The sequence below is a fragment of the Thermobia domestica genome, chromosome 2 (genome assembly GCF_964235325.1).
Source record: "Thermobia domestica chromosome 2, izTheDome1.hap1.1, whole genome shotgun sequence".
Lineage (NCBI taxonomy): Eukaryota > Metazoa > Arthropoda > Insecta > Zygentoma > Lepismatidae > Thermobia > Thermobia domestica.
The window spans coordinates 117,962,797-117,976,135 of NC_137455.1; the positions used below are offsets into that span (position 1 = coordinate 117,962,797).

Here is a 13,339-nt window from a genome sequence, read left to right on the forward strand (position 1 = left end):
TATTCAAAATTTGCAATTCTTTTACGAATCAATGCTTTAATGTTAGCTAAATGTATAAGCATATAAAGACTATTGTCACAATAATTTTATGTAGTATCTTTACGTAATGAGCATTATTTGAAGCCTGAGTTAATACACTAATTAATGTTCTTATGCTTGGGTCATTAATCGACCTTACGAAGCGAAATCTTATTCATATTTAATGAGCTGATTTTGAGTTTAACGTCCCTTTCAGCAGCGAGGTTATATGAGACGGGACCTACTGATTAATGTTGAATCTGAACCACATGAGCTCTCGCCGGAAATCGAACCCGGGCCTTCCACGCCAAAGGTGCGTACGCTAACCGCTTAGCCACGGAGGAAATCTTATTCATATTTAAGAAAAAGTCAAGATGTAAAAGAACGGTGATTTGATAATAGAATGCTACTTTCTGGTATGCAAATTTGTCGTAGATTCGATAAGGAATGCAATTAGAGAGTGTCCCGAAAAACTTTACCCAGAAAAGATCAGACCTCCAAGTAAAAATAATTTAATTCCCACTAAATATAAATTCTAGGATCCACATACTTAAGATGATAATTATGCCGATGAGCTTTCTGGGAATTCCCTAATACTATAATCAAATTACTTTATACATTAAAAATATTACTGCACCATCGTTTCCTTTAGCCAATAGAACAAACTCGTATTAATTAATTAATATATATATATATATATATATATATATATATATATATATATATATATATATATATATATATATATATATATATATATATATATGTATATAAATGTATATCTATATATATATAAAATGAAAGTGACTATGTTTGTGACTTCTTACCTCTTGAACCACACGACCGATCTCGATCAAATTTTCAGCATAGACAAGGTTCGGGCCTGGAATGTTTTTTATCATTTTATTTTGATGGCGCATCTTAGGGAAATGAGGAGGGAGGATATATTTAAAACTGATCGAAAATGACCGATATTAGTATCGAATCAATTGTTTTCGGAGTCGCTGAGATGAACAGTGACACTTCCAATGCCGTTTAAATCTAAAGTCGGCCCTTCATGTCTAAAATTAAACGTATTCTCCCTGTGCGAAGAACGGGTATTCTGCTAGTAACTGATATATAGGTGGTTTGATAAGTAGTGGTCCATGTGAAAATTTAGAGATCGACTGAAGTGTCTTGAACACTTAATCCTTAACCCCCGAGATCCGAATTTTTCACGTAAACCCCGACGTGAAGTCCCACGGACTCCGAAATATAATCTATATATTTTTGTACGTAAAAATCACTGTTTTTAAAATTGTATTCCTTTTCTTATTTTTTAATGCTTTATGTATATTATAATGTATTATTACATAATTGAGTTAAAAACCAAAGAGTATACACTACTTAAAAAAATCAAGTAGGTTAGCAACATGACCATATTACATGGTAACATTTTTCATAGCTACAGAGTTTATTTACTGTTCTTAACATAAAATGTTGTTTCTTCTTGTTAAAAAATGATATCAGAATACATTGAAACCACCACATCTTTAACAGACACAATAGTTTACAAACGTGAAGAGCACAAATATCACCAATATTTTTGCACTCTACTTCTTGTATGTTTCGTCCGTAATAAAACACACCAATAGCACATTTAGCTTTATCAGATGAACTGTCACTGTCATTCTCTAATATCTCCCACTTGCTTTCATGGTTACTTTCACTGACGGCCCTTTCATCATCCACATCCGAAAACAATACATAAGATAAATCCCTACCCACATCATTCATTATTCTTGTGACTTTCTCTGCAAATTTTGGTTCAGAAGCCTTAACTATGGATGGCAGAGACATTTTCAAAGTGGATTGCAACGAAACAATTAAATTTCGACAGATATCACAATTTAAATCCACCTTATCAGCTAGAAACAATAAATCAGGTATGGCACAGAAATGTTACATAACCCCAACATGGAGTCCCACGGACTCCGCGCAAACGCTCGAGCAGCACTGAAATGAACTTTCAGCCCGCCCCCCGCAGAACTGCGTTCAAACTCAACTGACCAGGTACTGAGAAGGGCGTGGAGCTAAAAATAAAAGGACATATACAGATATAACATTACTCACGGAGTCCGTCAGACTCCACGTCGGGGGTTAAGTTAACAGTTAAATCAACAAATAAATAGATACCACAGTATGATGATAAACTAGTTCCAATTCACTTACTACTGAATGAAACGAAATTAAATTTTTATTTTCATGTCTCATGTTTGTAGGCTGACACACGGATGATTAATGAAATTGAATGGTTTTAAAATAATCGGTGGAATGGTCATGTGGAAGGAAACGCCAAAACCACGACAAACCTATCGACACGATGTTTCTACCATAAACTCACATTGCCTGTGATCGAACCACGAACCTCTCGCACCAGAGCACATCACTTATTTACTGTGTCCGGCTTTACAAGTTATTTTGTTGATCCACTAAATAGGTCAGGTATTTAGCGTGCTCAATGTGAATGTTACTCTTCATATATAGGTCAAACGAAATGCAATATTAACACTCGAATTAAATTACATATTAGACAATCGTGATGGTCACAAGAAGAGGATATGTTGGGATTGTCGCTTAAAACAACATACACATAATATAAAGCAAGTTAATGTGATATGTTCAGGAAAAAAAAATAACGGTAGATTAAAGAATCATTCTTTATTCACAAATATAAACCGACTTTAAATCTGAATTTTAGCAACATTGATAAAATCTGGTTACCTACCTTTAATGTAATTTTAGATCTCGCAATAGTAACGTAACACAGACATCGCGTTTCCTTCGCACTGTGCTCAAATCGTGATTTTTAGTACCAATCTCTCAGGTTATATTTATTTGGTGGTTATGTATTCCCTTTCCATATCATATTTCTCTTATCCATTTTAATCCTTATTACCTTGCTACTGAAGACAGAACTAGCTTGTTCCGATACGTTTGGAGAATATTAGTCTTCTCACGGGAGGATTTATTAGTAAACATTTTTTTTTTTTTTTTTTGTTAATTTGAATAATCCTCTCATGCGCTTACATAATATCAATAAATTATGTATATCTTAAATATAATTTTTGTACGTTCACAAGGGAATGCTTACAAATGAAAGGACATCATGATATTTTACACTATATTTTGTACGTCAGTACTCTATATATTTAATTACTCTATCGTTTGGAAACTACTTTCTTTGAAACAACTATACAACTCCGATCTCCCAGACCTGTGCCTTACAACCTCCCAGAATCTTTAATGAAAGAATCACGGAATTAAGTTCGTAACAACTCAGCTCTTATTCAGGGTGACGACAAAATTTACGGGAAGGGATTCCCAAATTCTCTGAAATTTACGGGAAAGGATTCTCTGGTTTTCCAAAATACTTCTTGAAATTTTCTCTGATATGTAATTTAGCCACAGAGATTTTTCCACGTTCATGGGAAAACAAAACCAAGAAAACATGATAACGATGACACACAAGTAATATATATCTTCCTCTAATCAACTAGAACAATAATGCATATAAAAACAAATACAACGCACTTTATTATGAAATTACAGAACACTTACCTAACAGAAATTCCTGCACAAAATTAGAAATTAAATATGTTCCCTGAAACTTTAATCTGCAACTTCAATTACATGAAAGTTTCGTCATATATGAAAGGAAAAAGTCACAGTGAGACATTCACCGAAAAACGGTGCACGCATGTATTACCTGTCACAATAAAAAAAAATGCATGTTTTTCACGGGACAGTGTCTCTTCCCCCTTGTACCAATGGAAGGTGTACGAAAATCAGTTCACTTAATCACTTGCTGACTTTATTAAAAGTTTTAAAGCTGTAAACCTTGGCAAAATAACGAAATATATTACGTTTGCAAATACAGTTAACGCGACACATAACAAAAATAGTGTAACACGCAGGGTAAATAGAAAAAATGTTATATGTTAAGTTCCACACAACAGAAATATAAAAATCATTTAAATGTTTAAAATTTATCGCAAGAATGCAGCAAATGAATATTTGGCGCAGTAGGTACAGTTTTAACCTACCACTCACCTGGTCCATGGTCCATTCTTCCTCAAGTACACTTTTCTCCTTTTCGTCGAAAGAATAGCCATAAAATATAGTATTGCAGTTTTAGATCTGGTTTCGTCTTTATTTTCTCCCTAAGATAACAATATTAGACAACAAGTACGATTCCAGATCGAAAGGGTGTTCTAGATTTTTTTTCTTTTTCATTAATAAAATATAGAAATCAGCTTGATCCACAACTACACGTAATTGGTACGAACGAATGTTTGTACCATTTGACTCAATTAGCATTTGTGTGACTGTCCATCCGCCCATCTGTTTCACCGTATGTATTGTAAAACTTATTCGATTTTAACGAAACATGATATATGCCTCTTCAAATCTTTGAAAATAACCTTATTGTTTATGTTGCAGGAATCCATCAATAATAAGACAGCAAAAGTAAGTATAATCCACCCTGTTGCACGTTTTCACATATTTGCCCTATTACTATCTAACAAATTATTTTCAATTAATTCAGCTAAAGAAGACTTTATATGATTCACTCAAATATCAGGTCCTGACGAAACATTAAGATTCAAACATGAAAGATCTAATCTCTTTCTATCTAATAAACATCTAATAAATTTATAATTTAAAAGTGACTTCTTCAAAAGTTTAAGAACAAATTTCTATAGACATTTTATCCAATTGCGACGAAAATCAAAATGTCCAAAACCATTATTGGTTGACATTTCTTCCAGTATGTGTAGCAAAACCGATGTCAGCGTTTTTCATAGGAAGAAGATTGTCTTCGTTTTCCATATCAATTTGTAAACACAATCTCGAAAAACTAAAAAAAAATCTGGTTTTAAAACACTTACTTTGCATTATATATATATATATATATTTTATCACGTTCAATAAATTGTTGTAAAAAAAATTGACTGAAAGGACAGTCAGTCTGAAATTCAGTAAAGGAAGTTTTACATTTGAAGCTTTATATATATATATATATATATATATATATATATATATATAAAGTTTAGGAATAAGCATTCTATCCTCTTCCAACTCATCTGACATGATTTGATAGCTTGAATAGCTGGGAACTTCATTATCCTTCTTGACATGTTCAATATACAACAGAATATGCGGATAAATGTTAATGGATCGCTGGGCAACACTACTACTTTCAAGCCGACACTATTATTTTCTTCACTGGAAAATTTTCTAAGCCTCTACAAGAGTATATTCGGCATCGCGTGATGAAAATTCCTTAAATAAGTTATGTAAAACTCTTAGAAATTAAATGATTCTCCTGTTCGTTACCTCAATTTAAGCTTAAATGTTCCACGTAAAGTAACTCACAGCTTCCTATATCAAGTATTACAAGATCATTTGAGGATGTTTTGATATATCTCTCTTATTTCATTTTAAATGTTTATGAAGTATCATTCTTCGAAATTCTCTGATTCTTAACAGAGTTCCCTGACTTTAACAGGTCTTCTCAAATTTCTTGACTTTTCCACGTTTGTCGCCACCCTGGTCATTTCTAGAAAATCAACTTAAAGAAACGACTAAAATCAAATCTTTAATACAGAAATAATAACATTTTTTAAAAGGAAAAAGGGGGTGAGGAGTTAAATATTGTTTGTAGCGGTTGTTGATAGTAGTTAAAATGAGGAACAATGATGGGATGGGAATTTGGATTTGACATGATTCTCTATCTTAAGAATATTTCCCTCCCTGATATGGTCAATAACTTATTCTCTTTTGTAATGGCAGGGGAAGCAGGAGAGTTTGTTTTGATTGCCTATCATCTTACGTGGAATGAGTAGTAAAATATAACTTATACAAACCAGGGCGCCAGATGCACTTTGCTGAAGGTGCCACACCACAGTACAATGCTTCACTCCATTTACCAAATAAATTTCGAACTACTTTTCCTTCTTCATTTGTGATTGTCCCAAAAACTTCATGACGTTTCGCTGACCAATAACTAGCCTGCATGATTTAAAACAAATAATAAATAAACAGCAAGGTAACTAATAAACACAAAGTTAGTATATATCAGATTTTTTTTAAGATTAATGTTGAAAAGCATGTTCGATTCAATTCATTCCGGATCATTAACGGAACACTTTAAAATTCACTAAAGAGGGAAAAATTCATACTCACCATCTGTCTGTTCAAAACATGTCACCATAAAGATTTTTGAAGAGGTGTATGATGAATACTATTTCCTTTTATTCAGTGAAAATATAAACAATCATCCATGTGAAATAAACTGAATATTTCAAAATTATCTATAATACTAACACCAATGCCATGTGTTGGCTTGATTTGATTAAAATGTATGATCTGAAATTTTATATCTGGTAAGAAAACACTCTCTCTAAACCAACCAATAGGTGATTAAAGTCACGCGTAAGACGTTACAAACTCTGTATATGTTCAGAAAACAGGATGAGCTGTTCAACAGTCAGATTTCATTTGATTTTGAGCTTAACGTTCCTTTGAGCAGCGAGGTTATATGAGACGTGGACCTGCAGCTTAACGTAGAATCCGAACCATATGAGTTCAAACCAGAAATCGAATCCGAGTCTCCCACGTCAAAGGTGCGTATGCTAACTATAATCAATCAGAAGTCAGTGTTTTGTTGAACAGGATTATGTGAAATTGCACCACGGAAGATATACAATTGCGAAGATCTCCTTTTAAGTTTAAACTAGTACATGATGCATACCTAGCGATAGAAAAAATCAATAGTGCATTTGTTCCAGGAGTGGTAAATGAACGCATCATTTGCCACAAGTTTGTGAAATTTCGTGCTAGTGACAACATTAAAAAAGAGCCCCACGACCAGCGATCAATATGATATTCTGCTGAGCTCTTTGGAAACATCGTGGAAGAAGACCCTTGGAAAATGTTCGTTCAACTGAAAACGAGTTAGGCATGCACCACACTACCGTCGTTCAGCGGTTCCGCACAATCGATAATGTGAAAATCTTTAAGCTCACGAGTGCTGCATGAGTTGACACGTCCAACAAGGAGCTCCATCTGGAAGTTTGTAGTTTTCTGAGTGTATGGAATAACTGGGAAGGTTTCTTGCATCGGATTATCACTCCTGATGAAAAATGTATCTGTTACGACAATCGTAAACAATCAGGACAGTAACAGACCAAGATCAACTTTCAAGGTGGTTTTGAAAACCATTCTTCCACGAAATGTATTGCAAACTTCTGACAATGGTCAAGTCACAGCATCTTAATGCCCGTTCACATGTTGCTCAAATGACGATCTACTCTCCACAAGTTACAATATAAACCCTTCCTCAGCTTTTGTATCCTTTCGACGTCTCTCCCGTTAAACTATCTCTCCTGGCATCTCGATCAATTCTAGGCAAAGATCATCGTCTCTGAAGATCGTGCAGTGCAACGGGGGTTGAGAACTTCTTTACATGCAGATTCTTCACTTCTTTTGTCATGGAATCTAATCGTTGGCTCAGCAACAGCAAAAGTATGTGTCTGCAGCCTGAGACTACTTTGACTAAGTACGTACTGTGGTTTTCATCTTTATTGGCCTTTGCAAGTCGCAAGTCAGTCGCACATTTCAATTGCGCCAACCCAACAGTTACAATTAGAAAAATATTTATTAGTGTGTTATTTATTTTTACATTTCTCAATAACATTAATGTTTCCTAATATGCAAATATTATATATATATATATATATATATATAAAACCACATACGTAATATATCAATGTACGGAACATACCTTGACGAAAGTTAATTTGCAAGTAATATCTCCGTTCGTGATTCTTAATTCGCCATATTGGTCCACCCATCTTTGTCCACTGAATAAATTATGTACACACGTCGTAACTTTATTCCATTGGTAATGTTCGTCAAATTTGGGCAATCTCACATTGACTGTACCTACAGGAAAATGTATAATATATGATAGTCTACACAAGAACTAAATTTTTATATTGTAACTATATTCTGATTAAATACAAATGGAATAGTTAACTAATTTCTATACGAAACAGAGAATAATGTGATTTACTGTGCGAGTTTAAAAAAATATTAGTTTAGTAAATTTACTTGACTGTTCGCTTCGATATATTTTGTTTGCATAAATATACATTAAAACTTGAATACTTTCTATGAACACAAGACTGGTACATCAACTAAGACAGGATAGTTACATCCAGAACTATATGGTATGGTGCCTTCTGACAATAGCAAGGAAAACATAAGAATCTGCATATACAACTAAAACATATCATTTTATTAATATTATATATTACACCGTATAATGTAGGTGGTTGGAAATTACCGCTAAAAATTATTTCTGAAGTAAAGAAAAAATCTTGGTTTTTGTCAACGATATAAACAGTTTTATGATTAAAACTTTTTAGAATATTTACCAGCCTTAATAAGCAATGTAAGAGAATTCACACACAGTTTCAGAATACTGCATAATGAAAATCATAATTGTTTTCGATGAATTGTTTCAGAGTAGCCAATAAGTTGGGAGAGAGGAAAGATGGCAAAAGTACTGCTTAACGAGATCCTTTTCTTATACTATTTATTTATTTATCTATTTCTACTGTGATCTATTGTGAATATGGTAGCTTTATATATCTGATACTATTTAGTGTCAGTTGGCTTAATCAGTAGTAAACTGAGATCTCATTCCCGTTCATAGATTTGGACTCAAAGCGACATCGCGTTATACACTTCTTTTGTAATATAAAGTACCTTCCGCTATAATTGAGACTAAATTTGTTTATGCATTATATATATTAGAAGTGTATCATATTAGCTGATGTATGTGTAACAATAAATTATACGCAACTTATACGACGAAGCTAAACAAAATGGCAAATTAACAGAAACATTAGACTGGCATTATTTAAACTTATAATGTATAGTTTGACAGTTCATTAACATTAAAGTACTTAGTTTGATGAAAGCTTAATATTTTTAAGTTCTTTTATGGAGATACTTACCTGCAGGTTGGAACTCCATGGACTTCCCCCAGAATTTGGTTTTTATTCTTGCATCTTGCCAGAAGATGAAATTCCGCGATTCTGCATAGCACACACTAATAGGAGGATGATGACTCACCTATACCAGATATGCATATTAGTATTTTTTAAAAGAGAAGTAAAATAAAATAAACACAATTTTTAAAGCTACAGTGCGACAAAAATCCTCTTACAACAGTTTCTTGTTCCTATATTCGACTGAATGTTAATTCTTCCCTGGATGTTTCTCTGTTGCAGCAAAGATATATACCTTCCTAAAAGGAATTCTGAACACTAGTTTTTACCTAGAGCGGATGGGCAGAGAACGTCTGGATATACTGGATTTTAAGGAAACTCACAACAGTGGAACAATATCACATGGCTTTGATCTGGAGGCACAGAAATGCGGAAATGTGTTACTTCCTCTTTTATAATATTTAGCAGATTACATTAACTACATATCCAAATAAAATATCCACAGCAATAAGCTTGTACGAATAGGATCTAAAATACAGAAAATACGGTCACAGTACATAACCCTAACCTAAGCAAATAAGACACCCGAAAAATGAACCGGTTACCATTGGTACGTACCAGTGGACAGAGGGAACCATTACTGATGCTGTAGTGTTCACTATACTATCATTTTGCTTTTTTCTTAAAGGGAAGGAGGCACAACTTTCTTTATATATTATTGTAATTAAGAAAAAAGAGAAGCATGAGAATAAAGAAAATAAACACAAACAACTTACTTGTTCCGCAATGAACCTGAAGCCCTTGTCTTCTCGGATGCATTCGTATGTTTCACCTAACAGTGGATTGAACGGTTTACTTCCAGCACGGAAGTACGCTGAACCATAACTGGACACAGCAAAAGCTGCCATATATACCATTCTTTCGTAGGGGTCTTCTAACTCTGCTGCTTTATCCAGGAGCTCACTATACTCTAATTCTTCACACATTCTCTGAAATTTTAATTTTAAAAAAATCACGCTGGGTTCATTTATTGATATTCAGTTATTAATTTCGTATCAGAACATGTCTACAGACAAAAATATTCACCGAGACATGGACAGCTACAACTTATGTCTTTATGCATAAAGATACATATTTTAAACCTTGTACGTTTCAGGAAGTGGTACCTCAAGATGTGTAAACTAAGTAAAAACTCACAAGCAGCGAGATAGACATATTACATCCTGCAACAATAAGTAGCTTTTGAGAATCACACTGTGAAATAAATAGATAAAAGAAAGAATTTATTTCCAGGAACAAGCAAGGATTTAAACACGAGAATCAATGTTAACTATTCCACTTCCAGGGACCAGTAAGGATTTAAACAAGAGAATCAGATTGAGTTATTTTTAATTTTTTAAAAATCACGTGCTGCTCAGGAAAAGAAAAAAGAAACAAAAAAGATAAAGCTTTCACAAGGTACAACTAGTTTCATTCTTTCCACAGTAAGGTACAGATTTTAAGATGTTCAAATTAAGAAAGAGGATACAATATTTTTGTTTCCTTTCCCCAATTCATTATCTAGCACGACTACTGAATTCATGGAACTTGAATATAAAGTATAGAGTATTTCATTGGTCATAAAATTTAGCACATTTCAGACTTTTTTACGAATAATATACCACACTAATAATCCTAAACGCTACATACAAAGAATAAACCATGTATATTAATGAAAGGAACAGGTAAGATTATTTACAAACGCAACGTAAAACGTGACATGAAATCTTCTTACATTGTTACCTGTGGTTGAACTAGAAACATAGTACTTAGGAACTCATATAAATTGTTGTAACTTACAGAATTCAAAAAAATATGCTTAGATAGTTAGTCTATAAGTTATGACATAAATGAAAAAGAAAGAAAAATCAAGAAGAGAAAGCTACTAAGTTGCAACATTTTTATAGCAGTTATTCATGAATTACATTTGGAATAATTAAAGTGCTCATAAGTACCTGAAGCATGTTCAGTGGTTCATTAAGAGCGACTGGCATTGAGACTTTGGATAAGTCCTTTCCGATATTTTTACACAACAGGTTCCACAAAGAGAGGCCTTCAGTGTCTGGTTTAGGTGCAGGCAACTTCGTTCTTCGTCCTGTTGTGCACTTTATTGTGTTATCTTGATCAGTAGCTACTGTAACAGAAATGTAGAAATTCAGATTTCAAATATTAATTTTCTAACAGGAAAATTATTGTTTTCAAGAAGTCTCTGTGAATGCACTCTCTAAATTATCACTTTTAAGTTACCGAATCATACAATGTGTAAATAATACAGAAATTACGTCTGTACTGATCATAAAGATAGAAAGAATATAAATACAGAAAAATCCGCCAGCATTCATGATTTGGTTGCATTTTATTCAATATCTAAAGAATATATTAAGAGTCGTTTATTTTTAATTTAATAACATATTTGATGTTACGATAGTCATGTTGCTTTGTAATGGAGCCAATTTTATTGTTTTTATTTGCATTACTACGAGTTTTAACGATTTCACATTTTCTTCTTTCATTTCTTTGGAGTATCCTGTCTTTCAAAAATAGGCATAGTTCCTGTTATTCATCATTATCAAACCTTAATAATGTGAGGAACCCGCACAGAAAAATCCTCCAACATCTACACTACCGAAACCTGTCACCAAAATAGATTGACTCGTGAGATATGGAATATGTCTGAGAAATCTGACCGAATATTTAAGCATGAATAAACATACCACCAAACGTGGAAGTAAAATAGAGAACGTTGTGATGTATGCAAAGGAATTCAGCCAATGGTCTAAGAAGATAATATTTCCTTATCCACGATCATTATCAGATATGAACATATTATGTATTTATATGTAGTGCTCGAAAAATTTTCTTCTGTCTAGCGCATTCTTAAAACCAAGTGCTATAATAATACAAATTCAATTTGATACATAGGTCTATATGTATGATTATAAATTAGCTAGGTGCCAGACTCATATTTCCTGTCGCCATGAAGACCAGGCACGTGCGATTTTGAAGCCCTGTGTTTTACATCTTCGAAAAGATTCAGTAAGAACCGCAAGTGGCATTCGTAAAATGATTTCTCGAAAATATTACAGCAACGAACGAAAGTAGAGATTTGATGTGCATGTAAAAGTGGTTACTGCGAGCAGTAAATAACTATTTTTTACATCAGTCCCGAAAATTTTGGATAGCACCTCGTAGAATATCCTTCACTGGATTTAGCAAGTTCCATTAAACAAAAACACTCGTATGATGATCACCGACTGATCCTTTGTCCTTCGTATTAAGTATTTCAAGAAATATTTAGAAGCTAGTTTCATTATATACACACAACCATATTTCAGAGAGATCCAATCGCCAATGGTTTAGACATTTTCTGATCAAATTTATGGGCAAAATAGATGGGATGAATTATTTACGTGTATATGCAGTGCTCGAAACATTTTATTCGAAGCATCATATTCTGTGAAAGATCTGAATCCATGTACACACGCGAAGAAATAAAACACTCAATCTATAAGACCACGAAGCAATACTTGAAAACGAGATGAAATCTTTCATTTTTACTTAAGTTTAACATCTCATGATGATGCACTGAGGCTAAGGAAGAACGTGATGATGAGATGGATGATAATGGGGAATGACAAAAGAGGGAAAACCCCGCGAAAACTACGCACATAATTTTTGTCCATTACAAAGTCAACTTGGCGGGAGCTGAGATTGAACCAGGAACTCCACACATCAGAAATGAGAGCTCTACCACTGAACCACCGCAGCCCTCTTGAGTCTTTCTTAAATCGTTCATTCGCTTTTTTAGTCACGCCAGGATTCTTAAAATATATTAACTAGATACACTATTTCGATTTTTTTTCTTTACAACGATCTTTTTGCATACTGCATTCGGTACAATACATTAATCCTCAGACATATGATAGGGCGATATCATAAAATGCGTATTAAATGAACTAGAGTAATTCTACATATAGAAAATTCCTGTCTGTGGGTGTGAACAGTTTCTTTTCTTTTCTTTTTTTTTTTTTTTAATGAATTTTGAATTTACTAAAGAATGTACCTATACATTAATTATACATTGATGTTTCTGAAAATTGTAACACCAAGAAGGAATGACAGGAATCCGTTCAAATTCACACGAAGATATAAAACGTAGGAACAATTCCAATTTCAATGGGATGGGACATGCGTCTGCAGATCAGAGTTCTCGGTTTGGT

The 13,339-nt window shown here is 33.4% G+C and overlaps 1 protein-coding gene across 5 annotated transcripts in view; it reads right to left on the minus strand.

Annotated features, from left to right (window-relative positions):
• LOC145674976 (oxysterol-binding protein-related protein 6-like) overlaps positions 1-13,339 on the minus strand; it is a 172,582-nt gene that overhangs the window by 17,028 nt on the left and 142,215 nt on the right. For 4 of the 5 annotated variants that reach the window (XM_081745318.1, XM_081745335.1, XM_081745328.1 and 1 more), the window contains 5 exons: positions 11,075-11,253; positions 9,857-10,069; positions 9,087-9,204; positions 7,847-8,007; positions 5,928-6,072 (listed from right to left, as the gene is read on the minus strand). In XM_081745318.1, coding sequence (XP_081601444.1) covers positions 5,928-6,072; positions 7,847-8,007; positions 9,087-9,204; positions 9,857-10,069; positions 11,075-11,253 — 816 coding nt within the window. The remainder of the gene's footprint in view (positions 1-5,927; positions 6,073-7,846; positions 8,008-9,086; positions 9,205-9,856; positions 10,070-11,074; positions 11,254-13,339) is intronic. The other variant, XM_081745310.1, reaches the window with a different exon arrangement.